The sequence below is a fragment of the Silurus meridionalis genome, chromosome 1, assembly GCF_014805685.1.
Source record: "Silurus meridionalis isolate SWU-2019-XX chromosome 1, ASM1480568v1, whole genome shotgun sequence".
In the NCBI taxonomy this organism is placed as follows: Eukaryota; Metazoa; Chordata; class Actinopteri; order Siluriformes; family Siluridae; genus Silurus; species Silurus meridionalis.
In genome coordinates this window covers 10,323,881-10,341,843 of record NC_060884.1, presented here as the reverse complement: position 1 = coordinate 10,341,843, position 17,963 = coordinate 10,323,881, and the positions used below count along the sequence as shown (strand labels likewise).

The 17,963-nt window shown below is 33.6% G+C and overlaps 2 protein-coding genes across 4 annotated transcripts in view; one reads left to right on the top strand and one right to left on the bottom strand.

Moving 5' to 3' along the window:
• Window positions 1-4,677, bottom strand: part of matn4 (matrilin 4) — a 21,564-nt gene extending 16,887 nt beyond the window's left edge. The window contains exons 1-2 of one of the 3 annotated variants that reach the window (XM_046856543.1): window positions 4,599-4,677; window positions 1,296-1,447 (exon numbers count right to left, since the gene is read on the bottom strand). The gene's annotated coding sequence lies outside the window, so the exon portion shown is untranslated. The remainder of the gene's footprint in view (window positions 1-1,295; window positions 1,448-4,598) is intronic. The other 2 variants (XM_046856549.1, XM_046856554.1) reach the window with 2 other exon arrangements.
• Window positions 196-17,963, top strand: rbpjl (recombination signal binding protein for immunoglobulin kappa J region-like). The gene is made up of 12 exons (XM_046856563.1): window positions 196-240; window positions 1,228-1,345; window positions 4,623-4,757; window positions 5,167-5,225; window positions 5,369-5,484; window positions 5,800-5,974; window positions 6,959-7,096; window positions 9,387-9,499; window positions 10,328-10,468; window positions 14,305-14,460; window positions 15,253-15,356; window positions 16,493-17,963. The coding sequence occupies exons 2-12, from the start codon at window positions 1,305-1,307 to the stop codon at window positions 16,764-16,766; spliced, it is 1,452 nt and encodes a 483-aa protein (XP_046712519.1). The 5' UTR covers window positions 196-240; window positions 1,228-1,304; the 3' UTR covers window positions 16,767-17,963.

Genomic DNA, 17,963 nt, shown 5'->3' with positions numbered 1-17,963 from the left:
TAAAAGCTCTCTTTTTCCATTTATGACCATGTGTACATCAAGCCCTGAGGGATCTTCACAAGAGAGACACTCATATTACACACATTCTGCTCAGCTCAAATTGGGCACCAGCAAATGAATTGGGGACCTCACCACAGAGGGTCTCACCAGAGAATTTGAGTGCTATGTTTCTATTACTTAGGGTTGACTGACAGTTTCAAAGTAGCCCTGGATTAAAGAACAGCAACTTCTTGTTAGAAGGTAACTGAAAGCAGATGTGGGACTCTGCTACTGTTGGCAATTTACACTGTGGCTTTGTCTCCAGCAAGCCATTGCCCACCTAATACAGCTGAGCACCTCAAAGACAATATGGGTCTGAATTCTAAAACTAAATTATACTAGTAGTAGTTAGTATTAGTGAAAACAATGGGTGCCAAAGAACCATTTTATAAAATTAAGGGCATGACAGAACTGTAATAGATCACATAATTTATTAATGCATCTTTGATATATATATATATATATATATATATATATATATATATATATATATATATATATATATATACAAAAGACTAATAATAGTAGTAATACCAATTATTAGTAATAGGCAAGTCAAGACTTGATTTGTGTATATTTAACAGTGACGAGTCTTATTCATTTATTATGGTAAATTAACTGCAAAACATTTAAGCCACCTTGACACAAATTAATATAAAAAATGGCTAAATATTTTCTGATTTCGGATCTGCTTTAAACAGGCTCTAAGAAGAAGCAGTCCATATTATACTCTGCATGATTTTCATTATGCTTTAAATAGACAATCAATGCATTATATAATAAGGTCATTATTCTTCAAAACCTTAAAAGGAAAAAAAAAACGTCAACACATTCCAGTCTTTGAATCTGGTAGTCTTAAAAAAATAAACGTAAAAGATTTTCTTTCATAAAACATGTTCAACAGCATCGACAAATCGTTTCATGTCAAAAGATTTTAGCTTTTGACAAAAGCTTTTGTTGTGTTGAGTCCTGTGCTCGTGAGCGTTCAAGCTGAGGGATGAGCAGAATTTAATATTTTGTACAGATCAGATTGATAAAATAGCAGCAAGCATTACACTCGAGTCAAAAGATTAAACGATTAACAAAACTTGTTGATTTACGAAAGTTCCCTTGTACAGTTATTAGTTTATTTTAGTTCATACAGCAATATGCCTTATATAAAAAGTAACTAAAAATGTTTCGTTTCAGGTCTGCAGAATGAGGAATGTGTAGAGACCTCGCACGTGTGCAGAGGTGAAGCATCAGCTCTCACTCACCTTGACGAAATGCGGGGGGAAAATGAGACACAGCCGGCGAGATGGGACAGGTAGACTAATCTCTCTCTCTCTCTCTCTCTCTCTCTCTCTCTCTCTCTCTCTCTCTCTCTCTCTCAGTTCCCCCGTGGAATGGTCGATCGGACAGTGTCCTTCTTTTTCAAATAAAATCAAAATGAGCAGAGAAATGACTAAGAATCACAATTAAAATGAACTTTTCAGAAAGCTATACTAGTATTCAGAGTGCAGCCATGATCCATAAGAAAGACATAAAATGAATCTGCAGGACACTGGTTTGGGATTAAATGTGTGGCGCAGGTTATGTGGACCCACCCCCTTTCAAACTTTTTCCCTTCTCCTTCTTTTTCTTCTTCTTCTTCTTATTCCCCAAAACCCAGGACATACCACCACACGCTTATATAAGCACGATTGACGGGTATTAGGGAAATGTAAACAATCGAATATTTACCTCAGTAAAAAATAAAGAACGTGGTAAGTTATCTATTACATACACTGAAATATGATACAGACCTCTAATAATACCCTTATTAAAATCTGATGTACTAAAATCTGAAGCCTAATCAAGTAAAACATACTTAATATCAGCTAAAGGGGTCAGTGACCACAAAAAGGCAAATTCCTTATGTAGTTGCATATGTCATAAAAAATAACAGATTAATGAATAAAATAAATAATAATCATTAAGAGCCAGGACAGCTCTGTCTGTGTCTGTGTTTGTATTCTAGTATTAAAAAAAATTAAATATGTAGTTACTGTAGATATTATAAGACCATCTTTTATGCTTTCTGTAGATCTATAGGAAGCGACTACTGAATGTTCACAGTAATAGTTACATGAATGCCAATGAACATTACAAATGTCTGTCTAAATCTGTAAAGTTACAACCATAGATATACACAAACAAATCAAATCAGGCATTTAAAGTAGTAAAACAAAGTAAACATGACATTTAAAGTAGTTCCATTCACATCTGTAACATGGTATTTCATGTAAGTGAATGCAGAAAATTGATTAATAGCAGAAAATAATTTTAAACAAACAATCATAATAATGAAAACATGCAAATGTAAAAGTGGAACAAAAACACAGATTACTGAGGAGGTATACTTCTCTCTTTCTCTGTCCAAGTTTTTCATTCATTCATTCATTCATTCAATTATTCATTCATTCATTCATTTATTTATTCATTCATTCCTTTTCTGGGGGATGAGAGAATATGAAGGAATTCTGTCTCTGTTGTTCTCTTTGGTATGCCATTATGTGGTGCCTCTTTTCTCTTCTTATAATCAAAGTCAGATTATTACCATTTTTACTCTCTTTCAAATATTTCATTCAAATGATTTCCTTTAAAGTACATTCATGACCAAATGTTTGATAAAATAAAATTTTATTATTTGTATTATTACTGTTGACAGTTTATCAAGCTGTTACTGTTGGGCACTTGAGCCAGGCCCTTAACCCTTGAGCCAGGCCCTTAACTGTTCCAGGTGTGCTGTATTATGGCAGACCCTGCACTCTGACCCCAGTCTAATATGCTGTGATATGCCATGAAAGAATTTCACTGTGCTTTTTCTTTCTTTCTCTTTCTTTTCTTTATTAAAATTTACAGATTTGTGTCTGTAAACTATTTATTATTACTATTAATTATTATATTATTATTATTATTATTATTATTATTATTATTATTATTATTATTATTATTATTAGTTTGTTTTATATTTTCCATAATGGAGTGGCTGAGCTTATCTTTGATAGCAATGACAATGTATGTGTCTGTTTGTATAGCTCTATGCTGTGTGCTGTGCTTTATGTTGTTTTATGTAAGACCAGAGTTCTAAAGAAATGTCTCATTTCCCTGTGTACTGCATCAACTATATTTGATTGAAATGAAAATAAAAAAGGCTTCTTGTCTTTTAACTTTTGTTATGGCATTTTCTAGTCTAGTTTATTCTTAAAATAACATCTTTTTTTTATTTACCTTTTTTTTTTTAATTTTAAGTTAGTTTCAGGCTAAAATCATTACAGCAGGTTTCTAATTTTAATGGGTTATGTTCCTCTTCTTTTATTACACTGTACCTTAAAGTTAACAGTAATTCCTCAGTGATTTATGAGAGTCTATTTTAAATAAGTTATTATTGTTGATACATTTATTGATAGTCACTTGAAAGCACTTGAATGGCGCTTTGAATAAGGGCATTTGCTAAATGCTGTATATGTAAATGTACTGTAATATAGCATATGAATGACCTGTTGTGCTGTGTTTCTGCTTTGTGTGTACACACAGTGCTCAAATTGAGTCAAGTCTTATGGGGGTCCCCAGTTGTTGTGTAATTCATATATTTTTTACTAAAATAATCTTGGCGACCCCACTAGGTAAATTTTTTACTTGTCATGGGGGGTCGCTAATGCCTTATGGGGGGGTCCCTGAAAGAATTTCAGAATCTTCATATTGTTATATAGCAGAAATTGTTAATATTTTACCACAAATATGTTCTCTTTCTGTCATGCTGAGGTTTAAGTAGATGGCTATCATGAGATATGCAGTATTTCATGTAATTTGTGGGTGCATAGATAAATGAGTACTGAAAGTTTCTTAATGCTGCTTTAGCTTTGTCAGTACCACTTACTTATTTTTTTGCAATAATGGTGAGACTTTGTAAAATGGCTGTAATTATGGTTAATGCAATAGTATCACTTGGCTTGACTTTCACTTGCAATTAACTAGACTGTATATTTGGTTTTTCATGCATACCAATGAGTAATCAGAAATACTATACTTGTTGGCAGCAGATGTTTGTTTGTTCTTTCATTTTTCTTTAGCTACAGTATTAATATTGTTAATTATTAATATTATTATACTTATTTAAAAAAAAAGTATAATAAATGATCGAAATCACAATTATAAAACTGTGTAAAAACTGTGAGAGAGCAAATAGACATGGCTCCATATAAGGGTAGCTCACTAAGACTGAAGAATCTTTGTTGCAATCCACCTTTATAACTATATGGTAGCTATATGTCACTGATTAGTGACAGAACAGTGCTCCCTTTTATAACAACGTCTAAATGCTAAGCACCAGTAACTTTCAGAATAATAGTGTATCAGAGATCACAATTATTGACCTGCAGATGCCACTTCAAAGCCAAGTCATTAAACATTATTATATTGCACCAGTCTTATTTTGCACCAATTGTTCAGTGAATTTATACAATAATTATCCATTTTGTGAAAATATAACAAGACTAAGAAAGTATTATTAAGATGCTTAGACCAGCACAACTTACTGTAAAAATTGTCTTCATCCTTAGGGTGAATAAAAATTTTGCTTCATTGCCAAGAATAAGCAGAGACTCTGTGACACAGTACCTTCAGTACAGACCTGACCAATCAGTGCTTATTCTCCATGCTAGAGTGGCCCAGAAATCCTATGGAAATGAGAAACGGTAAGAATGTCTTATATAACACAATTAACAATAAAACATAATTCTCCAAATTGTAGTATTTCATTATGTAAAATTCATTATGTGTATTTTTTTATTATGGACCTGGAATCATATGTTCTGTGTTTTAGTTAATGTCATCATAGGTATAAGAAATATTTGCATTTAGGTTTAATTATGCACTCTCGCTTATATATTACAAGTAATTATTTATACTTGAACTATTTATTTGCTGTATTACTTGACTAAATTATGTGTAATTGTATAGGATTGGGTTTTAGTAAGTAATGAAAAATATAAAGGAAAATAAACAAAAGACAAACATGTATGTCAGGTACATGTTATTTTATTAGTTAAGGACATGAAAGTGTATAATTTAGGATTTTTTGCAATTTTGTGTCTGTGTATGCAGATTTTTCTGTCCTCCTCCTTGTGTATATCTCTGTGGAACTGGGTGGAATCTTCTTAAAGGTTTGTGATCTAGTCATTTATGTCTTTTAATCATGATTGCTTTATTAAGAGATGTGGATCTTAACAGATATCTTTAACTGAGAACACTTTTTGACACAGAATGCTTTTTTACATGAATACATAGCTATGAATTCTTTCACAAGAATCAGGTCTCGACGATTCTAGTGGTCGTGTGTGGGGGTATATGGGTCTGGATGGCTCCCCTGGGACACAAGCAGACAACTTTAAGCTGAGCTTTGAAGAACAAACCGAAAGAAGGGTACATAATACTTCAGACCCAAGCTCAAAGATATAATGACATAGAACTGGCTTTACAACATTAAATATCAAAGGAACTAGTTCAAAACTCTTTATAGCCATTTCGCTTACTTTTTACTGTGATGGCATTTCTCTGATATTACCTCTTAGGTACTAATTGGGTGTTGAAAAAAAAAAAGCTCTGAAATGCAGCACACATGATTTTGAATAAAATTATTTGCTTTGATTCCTTTCTGTCATCATTTTAGGCACAAATTTTGTGTGGGAAATGTATACTGCTTTGCTGATATTTTCTTTTCTTAAATTATATATTTAGATGTTTGCCTGCGCCAAAACACTGTATATCTCAGATACAGATAAGAGGAAACACTTCCGTTTGCTGCTTCGTTTGTTTCACAGTGGAGGGCAGGAGATCGGCTCTTTCCAAAGTGGACTTATTAAAGTCATCTCCAAACCATCACAGAAAAGACAATCCATGAAGAATGCAGATTGTGAGTCAGAGATTGATTGTGCGCTAGAGTGCTTTAAATTGTGTCTGTGACTACTGTAGGTCCAAACAAAATCTACACTGATGTGAAGGTAAAACAGTTGGAATATAAAAACGTTTAAAATACAGCAATACTTAGAACAGTTGTAGCGGGATGATAGAAAATGACTATTTAATTTAACTTTATTATTCAATAAAATAAATACAGTCTCAAATATATTGACATGCATTTTTAAATTTTCAGTTTAGTTTTTCTTCTCTGACATTCCTTACACCTGATGAAATGAGAGTTTTGAATTATTTTAATATAAACTGTATATATACATACAGTATGTATATATAATAGAAACTATATTTTCCACAAATGTTTCACTGACTTATTCAGATCTCCTAAAAGCAATAATGTCATACACTTACATATGTTATGTTGTATTTTTCTGATATAAAACATTTAATAACAGAAACGAAACAAAACATTTTACTATTTTGTATCCGCCACTTTCCATAGAGTATTATGTTCTTGCAACTTAAATGTGTTTATAACTGTAGTTTTGCCCTGAGACAAACATGGTGAGTGGGTAAGTGAGTGAATGATTGGTGTATAGTCTATATAGTATTTTAATGATATTCTAACTTCAAGTCCTGCGAACGTGTTCCTAAAAAGGTAAGCTGTAGAACCCAAAAGAGTGAAGCATTTGACCTTTGGCCATTTGATCCTAAAACATACGCTTAAGGTCAGTTTTTATTGACATTGGCAGTTTTGTCCTGCATAAAGATCTCAGGAAAACAAAGAAGTGTTGTAAATGTCTCAGTGATGGCAAAGTGACGTTGAATTCCTCACCGTCTGGTGGGTAAAAGATACAATGAGATGAATTTGTGGCCTTAAATAGTTGTTTGACTTTGGCATTGCTGTATCAGACATTGATGTTGGCATGTATCTGTTTGTCAGTATGATTAACTTTGTTTATGTCTATATATGTGTTTTCAGTGTGTATCCCATCTGGTTCAAGAGTGTCACTTTTTAATCGCCTGAGGTCTCAGACAGTCAGTACACGTTACCTTGCAGTGGAGGGTGGAACTTTTGTGGCGAGTGCCAGACAATGGACTGCTTTTACTGTCATTCTAGGTCTGACATTTGTTTTCTGTTTTTTTCTTTCAATATAATTACTTGGGATTTGGAAATGCACTTTTGGCTTTATTGTATAGATAAATTATAAATGAATAAATTTTAGATTATTTTTACCACAGCAGGCACATAATAATTAATTTTATTAAACAAGACGGGATTATTATTATTTTATTAACAAATTTATGTGAGTCAATGCATCTCTAGATGTTTAACAATAGTAAAGTTTTTGGACATCTTTCATGCCTTCCAAAAACTTTGAGCTTATAAACATTGGATTAAGTACTAAATTATTTTAAATCTTAATAAAACTAAAAATTATGTCTTTGGGTTGTTCTATAGAAGGCCAGTATACAAACAATTTCAGATTTTTTTAATGTAGCTCTGATGATTGGTGATGGTATTCTTAAATTTCTTATCCATTATCAGACTTGGGAACATTTCTCAGTTTTGTCATGAAATATCGTTGGCTCGAAATCTCTTGATCATACCACCACCATGAGAGAGTGGCACATTATTGGTCAAAAAGGGTGCTTGAAAACGTGTCCCCTTTTTACCTCTATGTTTACCTATATTTATTGCCACTGCAAGAGCACTATTTTATTATATATTACTTAGCCTGATCATGAGAGCTATCTTGTCATAGCACACAAAATCTGGTAAGTATTTTGACTTAGGTTAATCCTAGCTATGTAGTACAAAAATATTCTGTACAAGGTATACATCTATATTTACAGCATTAAGCAGATGCCCTTATCCAGGGCAACATGCAAAATGATAAAATAAATCAACACTGGATCACTAGGTTGCAAACTTGCGATACCATCAGCCTACACTCTTTTGGGAGGAATTATAGCACACTTTTTTTTTTTTTTTTTACATTAAACATAAAACAAACATTGTTGAGACATCTAGGGGTATATGAACCTTTTTTTGTAAAATGAAAATTTTTGTTCCTTGCTTTTAGAACATATATTAGGCCTAAGGACATTGCCTTGTCAATCTTATCTGCCCAGGGCCTTCATAGTCTGTACAGCTGGCGTTTTTTTATTTTACCATAGTCTCCTTAAGAATTGGCTCTGTTTCTTTAACCAATCAGATTTCAAATTCGCCTCACAGGGTCAGCTAGTTGGCCCAGAATATCATCAGCATTTTTCCGTCCTCTGATTGGTTGGTCAGAGGGAAACTGTTACAGCCAAGTTCAACTGCAAAATATGTATGTAGCATGCTGCACACATTAATACATCAGAGTTAGACTTTTTGTATGCCTACAGAGGAAGAGAATTTGATTTGGTCTCGGAGATACTTAAAAATCCATTTTCAAGAAAAGCTTGACATCGTGAGGAGAGGTCAGCCAACCCTGAAGCTAGCTAGCTTGTCTCAGCCTGGGAAAGAGTTTGTTCTTCACTTCCAGTCCAGTGAATACGAGCGGTACCAGTGGTTTACAGCCTTTGAGTAGCGGTGCAAATTATTAGTATGCATCTCTGATGAGTATGTTGTATTTTAATCCATTTTTTAATGTTTTTGTCATGCTATTAGACAAATATTGATTTTGAGCTGCTCCAGGTGATGTAGGTGCACAGTGGCGTAGAGGTTTGGAGTTGTCTTAACTCGGTTTCTTCAGTAAAATGGCATTGACTCCCATATGTGAAATACCTCTCTCTCTCTCTGTAATGCCACGCTTTGTTATATTGCGTTTTTGTATAATATTGATGGTTTCTATTGCGATGTGATAGTGGTGTTATTAAGAGGTGGATTAAGTCGAGTAACTCCCACTGAACGCCTAGGTACCAAATGCCACTGCCGTACACACCTTGTGATGTGTTCTCGAGATCAGTCCTGGACAGTCATGAGCTAAGATATTTAGGTTTCCTTTGCAGCCGTATAATCATAATTTTTGGTGTGCCATAACACAAACATTTCATCATGGTTAATCCAAATTAGTGATGGTATGCAATATGTCAATATAATAATCAATAAAATTAGATTTCCAGACACATGACAAAGCTGGAATTTGCCCTGTAAAACAACCAAAATATCACATTTTTAGTTCAATTAAGTTTTAAATATTCTATTAGACTCAACCTCCATAATGTCAAGATGTTATGTAGGGGTTAATAATAAAATCCCATTAAAAATGAAAACTGCTTGTGTTATTTATTTTATGTACAATAAAAAAATACATTTGTGAGCAAGTATGCATGTTTCGAAAACATAAAAAGTGCTGTGCAAAAAATTTAGCAGTGGACCATCACTGATTACACAGCTTTCTTTCTCTCTCTCTCTGAAGTGGAGGATCAGCAGACTGACCGCAGTGATTACTCTGTGTGTGAGAGCTATATCTGTTATGGCTGTGTGGTTCAGCTGGTATGCACCATTTCAGGAGTTGCACTGCCACCCATGGTATGCATATAAATTCTGGGGGGGGTTTTGTTTGTTTTTTACAGATTTCTGAGTGGCTAAATGTATAATTTGTTATAAAACCTGGATTAAATCTTAGAACTTCCTGAAAACTGAGCACATTAATGGAATAATAATGGCAGCCCACACACAGCCCCCACACACCATTTGCTAATGTATTTTAAATGTTGTTTTACGTGGGGCCCCAAGTGGGCTAGTCTAAACCCAGCCAAAAGTGATTTGTGTGATGGAAGGTCACCTGTAGCACTAAATGAAATGTAGTAGAAAGGAAGAAATAGAATTATTCTTGTCAGAAGGTTAAAATAACAAACTCCTCAAAGGTTGAAACATATTAGAGCAGAAAATATTAATTATAGAACCTTGTGGAATTACTTTCTACACAAAATAGACAAAAGATTTAATGTAGAGGTAATCTCCCTTTGCTGTTAAAATAATTTCTACTCACTGGGATGCTTTCCAATAGATTTTAAAATGTGGTTGTGTGGGTTTGCACATTTAGTCACAAGAGCATTGAAGTCAGGACTGTTGTTGGTTGAGGAGGTCTAGGGCACAGTCAACATTCCTGTAGATCTTGAGTGGGGTCAGGGTTCAATGCAGGTCGTTTAAATTTCTGTACTCTATCCTTAGTAAACCATGGCTTTATGTAAGGTGGTTTTGTGTCATCCTGGAACATTTTTGGCCTAGGATCCTTAGTTCTAATCCAGAGAAAACTATACAGCATATTGAGGCTTGAATCACACTCCATAAGTGTGAGGTTTTCTGGCTGAATGTTTTAGCTGTGACTAAAGTGCAATTTTTTTTCTTTATAAGGTGATACGTAAGGTGAACAAGCAGCAAGCATGCCTGGATATAGATGAACCAGTGTCCCAGCTTCATAAATGTGCATTTCAGCTCAGAAACAGCAAGCACATGTACCTCTGCCTCTCCAATGAAAAGATCTTACAGTACCAGGTGAATTAACACTCAAAATGCACAAGGGTTAAGGAACATGTAAATAAAATTCAAATTCATATATATATATATATATATATATATATATATATATATATATATATATATATATATATATATATATTGTATTTAAATGTTATGAACCATGAAGATCCTGTCAGGGAAATAAAATCTAGTGCAACTTGTATATATTAAAAATGTGCACACTATTCCAGAATAGCTTCCTCCTAAAGACATAAAAGATCAGTGCACTGTTGTGTCTTGCCTATTATAGTGTTTGCTCAGTCTGTAAAATCACAAGCACAGGTGAACTGAAGAAGGATGATGTCTTCCATTTGAAAGTGCTCATGGAGCAAGCTACTAATATGTATTTATGGTTCATAACATTTAAATACAATGTTACATAACATAACAATATGTATTCATGGTTCATAACATTTAAATACAATATATATATATATATATATATATATATATATATATATATATATATATATATATATATATATATATATATATATATTGTATTTAAATATAATATTCATAACATTTAAATACAATATATATATATATATATATATATATATATATATATATATATATATATATATATATATATATATATTGTATTTAAATGTTATGAACCATGAAGATCCTGTCAGGGAAATAAAATCTAGTGCAACTTGTATATATTAAAAATGTGCACACTATTCCAGAATAGCTTCCTCCTAAAGACATAAAAGATCAGTGCACTGTTGTGTCTTGCCTATTATAGTGTTTGCTCAGTCTGTAAAATCACAAGCCCAGGTGAACTGAAGAAGGATGATGTCTTCCATTTGAAAGTGCTCATGGAGCAAGCTACTAATATGTATCTGCAAAAAGAGGACCGGGAAATTAACAGTGGTGGACAGTAGCAAAGTAAATGTAATTTGTTACTCCTACTTAAATAGTTTTTTCGCGTATCTGTGCTTTACTCAAGTATTTCAGTTTGGGGAGACTTTTACTTAAACTTTACTACATTTCAAAGTTAAATATCTTTTGGACTTTTTACTCAACTACATTTCGCAAAACTAGTTTTTCCTTTTTATTCATTAGCGGATAAAAACTTAACTGGTAAATCACGCAGCAAGCCACCAATAAGGGTAGAGCGCACGGCCTGTTTTAAACTTGTTTTGATTTTGGTAGTGACGAATTTCGGCATTCAGCATCGACATGTGCAGCCGCCCAGTGCAGCATCATGGCTGTTTCAATTATTTTATCACGTCACGGTCAATGAACCTGGTCAGGATTTGGAGTGTGTACCTGCCGCCCGCAGAAGTTCACTTACTCACACTCAGAAAGTAGTGGTGGGGGTTGGGTGATGTTACTTCAATTAGAATTGTATGCAGCTCTATTGCTCATCTCGTTATGAGGATAGTATAATATAGTATATATAGGGGGATAGGATATAATTTATATGTATTTCCTATTTTATAGGATGTAATATAGCAAGAATAGGAGGCGTTGGGTCATTGCATGGTTCGCCCAGGCGTCATTCAAGCTAGAACCACCATTGCCGCTTGGTGGTATCCACTTGAACATGAACATGAACATACAGTTCAGTGTCAGTTCAACATCAAGCAGAACATTTTGAGTGTAATAAATTATGGAAGAAACCCTTGACTTTAACTAGCTACAACACCTGTGGCCTTATTTGCATGAAGTCTTGGAAAGAAGGTTTTGGGCTCATGATAATTTATTAGATATTAACCAGTGTTGCATAATCAACTCAGTTTAAGTGAAAAGACTCTAATGTTACTCTCAGCAACATTAGAGTCTTTTCACTTAAACTGAGTTGATTAAGCAACAGTCTTGTGATAAAAAATATGACATTATAGCCATAATAAATCATAGTACTTGGATACTTAACATTTGAAGACAAATACTTTTGTACTTTTAACTTATCACTCAAGTGATAGGTTAAAATGAGCACTATTACTTTAACTGGAGTAATATTTTACCGTCTGTATCTAAATGTTTTCTCAAGTACATGCTTTGTGTACTTCGTCCACCACTGGAAATAAAGGTATTTTATTTGGGTCATGCATTGCTGAATTCAGATAGTATGAAGAAACAGAGGTCTGGAAATCTTGTATCTCACTGTGGCCACTATCATCAGTACTAACAATCTTAACAGAAGTCAGAAAAGCACATGGCAGTCTGCCTGAGTCTGATTGGCAAGCCTTTAAATGTCTTGTTATGGATGGCGGGGTGGCTAGAATTCTTAGTCAATGTAACCTGCATGTGTGGGATGCTTCAGTAATATGTGAACTCATTTCTGAGTTAATGCAAAGGTCCACTGGCCATATGGGGAGACATGGTATCTTGTATACAACTTGGAATAACCTATGTAGCAAATGAAAGGGTGCAAATGACTACAGATTGGAGTGATGATGTAGATTTTATTCTTAGCTGTAAGGCAGGTAACATGTTGACAATCATAAGTTCCATTTTTATTGCAATAAATATTTTAATTAAATCTTGGTACTGTAGATGTCATAGCCATATTTGCACCAAATGCTATTTGTTATGATAGAGGGTTTAAGCCAAGCTGCCATTCTCAGGGGCCTTTGAGCAAGGCCCTTAAAACTCTTTGTTCCAAGGCTGCTGTATCAATGTCTGACCATGCACTGTGACCCCATCTTCCTAACATCGCTGGTATATGGAAAGAAAGAATTTCACTGTGCTGTAAAGTACACGTGGCACATATAAAGCACATTTCTTTCTTTAAATTGGGCTGCTGCAATTTTAAGAATTGCCACAATAGTTAAGTTTCTAGGTCATTATCAGCTTGGAAGACTGAGGCATGGCTGCAGATTTAGCATTTTTTATTTTCCCACAAGAGAAAGATAATACAACACTTATAGGACTATGCTGAATGACATGTGCAGTATTATACTAAAGTTACTAAGTTAATTCCAAGTTATACATTATCCCATATAGAGACACCAGAGTCATACACAATGTCTTTAAATACTTATTTTCAAGGACATGAGCACATAGAGGCTAGCATAAACACTCAAACATGCTAGCAAGACAAACCCATAGGCCTAACCAAGCAATAAACCAACAGACAGCAGACTTAAACCAACAGACGGCAGATTACAGGTAAATTGCACTAATAAAAGAGAGAGGGAAAAATGACTTCAAGTTTTTCGAGAATGATGTATGATGAGCATAGAATTGCAGGGGAGGCCCATTGAAACTAATGGATGCCAGATTGTTCCATTGTAATCTAAAAAAGAAAACAGGGAATAAAACAAAAAAGTACATTAACAGAAACAGAAGAGATTTTAAAAAAAGTTTTTAACCTGTGCATAACTCTTTGTGGTATAGATGTGTTCCACAATATCTGTGAAACAATACAAAAAAAAAGGAAAGGTTTCTTATCCTCAGTTCATAATATTACACAATGTGTAATGCTATGCACAAGGTGATTTTCAGCACTCCTATAAGTTAAGGAGGATTAAATAGAACTACTAATGTAAAATGTATTAAAATGCTCTAAAAACATTTAAATAATCTTTATCATAACATATTAAATTTTTATCTGACATTTCATTCATAATGTGGTGCTAAAGGTTGTCTGTTTCTCTTATATTGCCTAACCTTCAAAATTGTTTCTAATATTTCTAAAATGGGGAGCTTGAAATCATCATAAATATGGTTGCTCAAAAAGGATACGTTATTTATCTATTCATAATAATTTTTATTTCTTGTATATATAATATATTGTCTACAGTTTACTGTAGGTTTTGTAAATGATGCAATGATTCTTTAATTGCCATTTTTTTCAGGCTTCTCCATGTCCAAAGGAGAGTAATCGAGAACTGTTGAATGATGGTTCATGTTGGACCATCACTGGAACAGAGGTTGTTGAGTACACCTTCAGTGAAATCCTAACCAGTAGCCCAACTGTCATCAGCCCCATCCCTGTCATTAATGGACTGGAGGTCAGCAATTATTAATAAACCAATTAAACGTTTTATGTTGGTTAAACAACTATTCCTAAAAAGGCAAATTACTATGACCCTATTTATTCAACAACTAAATGGTATTATATAAATAACTTAGACATTAATATCAAACAAATACATAAATATATTAAAATACACTATAATACCAGTTAACTAATAAACTAGTAGAATACTGTATAGTCAAGTTAAAGTTCTTTCAACTTTCCACTTTCATTTGGTTCAAATACTGACCAAAAAAAACTATTTCTTTATATTACCTTAAATGAATGCAATATCACCCACTTTCCCCATAAACTGAATCTCCCAGAATTCCATGCCATGACCAAGCCCCTACTTTCCACATGACCCACTTTACAGATCACACTTAGCCACTTAATATTTCAGCACATTTTTTTGTAATCATATTCCATTTAATTATAATCTTACACTCCAATGCTCATGTTAGTTCTCACTCTCCAGTGTTCTGTATTGTTTAAAGACTATAATCACATTCTTGATATCACCCAAATGAGGATGGGTTCCCCTTTTAAGTCTGGTTCCTCTCAAGGTTTCTTTCTCATGACATCTAAGGGAGTTTTTCCTTGCCACAGTCACCATGGTTTGCTCATCAGGGATAAATGCACACCGTTCACCTTAACTGTTGATTTCTGTAAAGTTGCTTTGAGACAATGTCTGTTGTGAAAAGTGCTATAGAAATAAACTTTGTGGCTTTTGCTTTTTGTTCTCTGATATTTACCTTTGTTGCATTTAACCAATTCTATGTTGTAGTTGAATGGAGGAGGCCATGTGGCCATGTTAGAGCTCCATGGAGAAAACTTCAGCCCTTACATAAAGGTCTGGTTTGGAAACATGGAGGCTGAAACTATGTTCAGGTAAAGACATTATCTACTGTTTGTCTAATGTCTTTCTCCTGCCAATATGAACATGTTGAATTTATCATATGAAGCTGTCCTTATTTGGGAAAAAATGTTAACAAGCAACAATTCAAGACAAGTAGTATTTTGGTTAAACAATAAACAGTTTTGCCATTTGTGTAAAACACTTTATCGAAGAAAAGTAATATACTGTGGGTAAATAAGGACTGCGTTTTTTTATTATACAAGGGAATTTGCATATTTGCCTCAGAACAAGCTATAATATAGATGTGCCTTAGATAAGTTTCAGAGTTAGTTCATGCATTTTTAAGTTGTTCATATGGAGCCATCTTTGCATGATCAAAAAGGGAGAGCCAGGGAGGCTGCACAGACATGAGGGAGCTCTGGGATAAAAGGCAACTAGCCACTCTGCAGTCAACTAAAAGTGAGAGTTATTTATTACCTCCACCTTTTGATCAAAGTAGGTGTGGTGGCTCATAATAGACTAATACTAATAGAGTAAACAGTTTACTCATGTACTGCGTAAGATCATTCAGTAAGACCATTCAGTCTATTAAAAAATTTATAATATTGTTTTATAGTCAGTGCAAGTTTTTACTGTGAGCCAATGCATGGTGAATAAAATAGGGGTGATGTCGTCATAGGATGTGATCAGTCAAGGCCTGAGGCAGTAGAGAGACATAATCTTAACATTTTCTGATTTATCAAGAAGATTTGCTTGTTGGTGTCAATTTTCTTTTTTTTTTTTAGGTGTTTGTTAACTGCTAGCATATATATTAGATACATACCCAGTGCTAAGGTTTATTTATGTTTAAAATATGTTTTACAGCTTAATAAGTGATTAATTAATGTTGATAAGGGACCAACTAAAAATTAATACCCTGGGATTTTTCCGAATAATTTTCATCAATGCAAATTATTATACTCAATGACAATTGTGAAGCAATGACTACAGTAAATTTTGATGTATGTTGTACTATTTACATATATAAATCAATAATATTTGGTGAATGTCACTGTAATTATTTCATTTTTACCATAATAACATAAATGTAATCTTATATTAATATTTTTTTACATTAATATTATTTTATACCTTTATTCTTTTAACTCTTTCTGTTTTCTGTTGTTAGAAGTCCGAGGTCTTTGGTGTGTGTTGTGCCTGACATTTCAGTGTTTGGTGGAGAGTGGCGGTGGTTCAGGCAGCCCATCACAGTACCTTTGTCTCTGATACGATTGGATGGGATGATCTACAGAAGCTCATTCACATTCACATATACACCTGAGCACAGCTCTGCTTCTCAGCCATGTGCTATTGCTGAAAGGGCTGCCAACTCAGACACACTCATTGACACTATACACCAGGAGTTCACAAGAACCAATTTTCACTTGTTTATGCAGAGCTGACAGAGACTTAATGTAAAATACAAAAACCTAGAACTAATTTTACAAACTCATGTAACGTGTTTTCGTTTTGTCCATGTTTTACAATAAGCTGGACGTATGTGGGAACCTAAAAAAAAAAAAAGGAAAAAAAAAAACAGAAATAACAAAGCATTCTCAAGACCAATTAATCTGCAAAATACTGCAACTTTAGCAAATGGAAATAACTTAAGTTGAATTTTGCCTTAATTATTTTTTGAGAAGATTACTTTATATTAAATGTTACTTTTACAGTTTAGGAATTCACAAACATTCATGCAACTGACTGTAGAAATTGAAAAAAATCACAAAACAGCTTGGAATCATTATAGGTGCAGTGCTGGAGCAAGATTTTAGAATGACACAAGTAGAATATGGGTTATTTGTGGGATTAATGCTAACAAAAAAAGTTCCGTTAATAAGCTAGTTGTTGTGAACAAGAGTACTTATCATGTAATGGAGATGTAATGTTTGATCATGGGAATTGTAATCGTTTTTTTCTTGAAAATGAATATGTGCGTAGAAAGCAATGTAAAAAAAACCTTATTTACTACTCTTTAAAGAGAAACAACCCTTTTCATAAAGTAGACAGAAATCTATGTGGATATTTTTTAAACCATATGAAAACAACTGTAATATTTTTATTTGTGCAGCTAATTTATTGTGCAAAAGTTACAGTGCATCCAGAAAGTATTCAGACCCGCTTCACGTTTTTTTTTTTTTTTGGTTATGTTACAAATTCTTTTTTTCTTATTAATCATCACTCAGTACCCCACAGAGCTGGCAGAACATCATTCACTCAAGTAGAAGTACAGATACTCATGTTTTAAAAGACTCTGGTCAAGTAATGACTACACTTTTACTTTTACTTACATTAATATATTAATACAAAACAATTAATTTTTTTTTTACCTAATGAATATATCCAGGATGAGCAAAGACTATATAAAACACAAGCAGAGAAAAGAAGATGATGATCAGGTGATCAGGAATGTCTCTGTACTAAGTCATGTTTACATCGCTGATTCCCTCTGTCTTATCCACATTAGCCCCATACTTCTTGTTGGCTTCTGTTGCCTTGCTCATTATTAGCTTTATCTGTGATGCATTATAGCCAGTAAATGATACACCAGTGGTATGTCAAAAAGCCATGACAAGAAATAGGTTGATGGGCTTTAAAAT

What these genes read in the sequence shown, in the direction of transcription:
- rbpjl (XM_046856563.1), top strand. Translation starts at nt 1,305, where the DNA reads ATGCGGGGGGAAAATGAGACACAGCCGGCGAGATGGGACAG. An exon ending in TCCTATGGAAATGAGAAACG is followed by an intron (nt 4,758 to 5,166) that starts GTAAGAATGTCT and finishes CTGTGTATGCAG; the next exon opens with ATTTTTCTGTCCTCCTCCTT. An exon ending in ATCCATGAAGAATGCAGATT is followed by an intron (nt 5,975 to 6,958) that starts GTGAGTCAGAGA and finishes ATGTGTTTTCAG; the next exon opens with TGTGTATCCCATCTGGTTCA.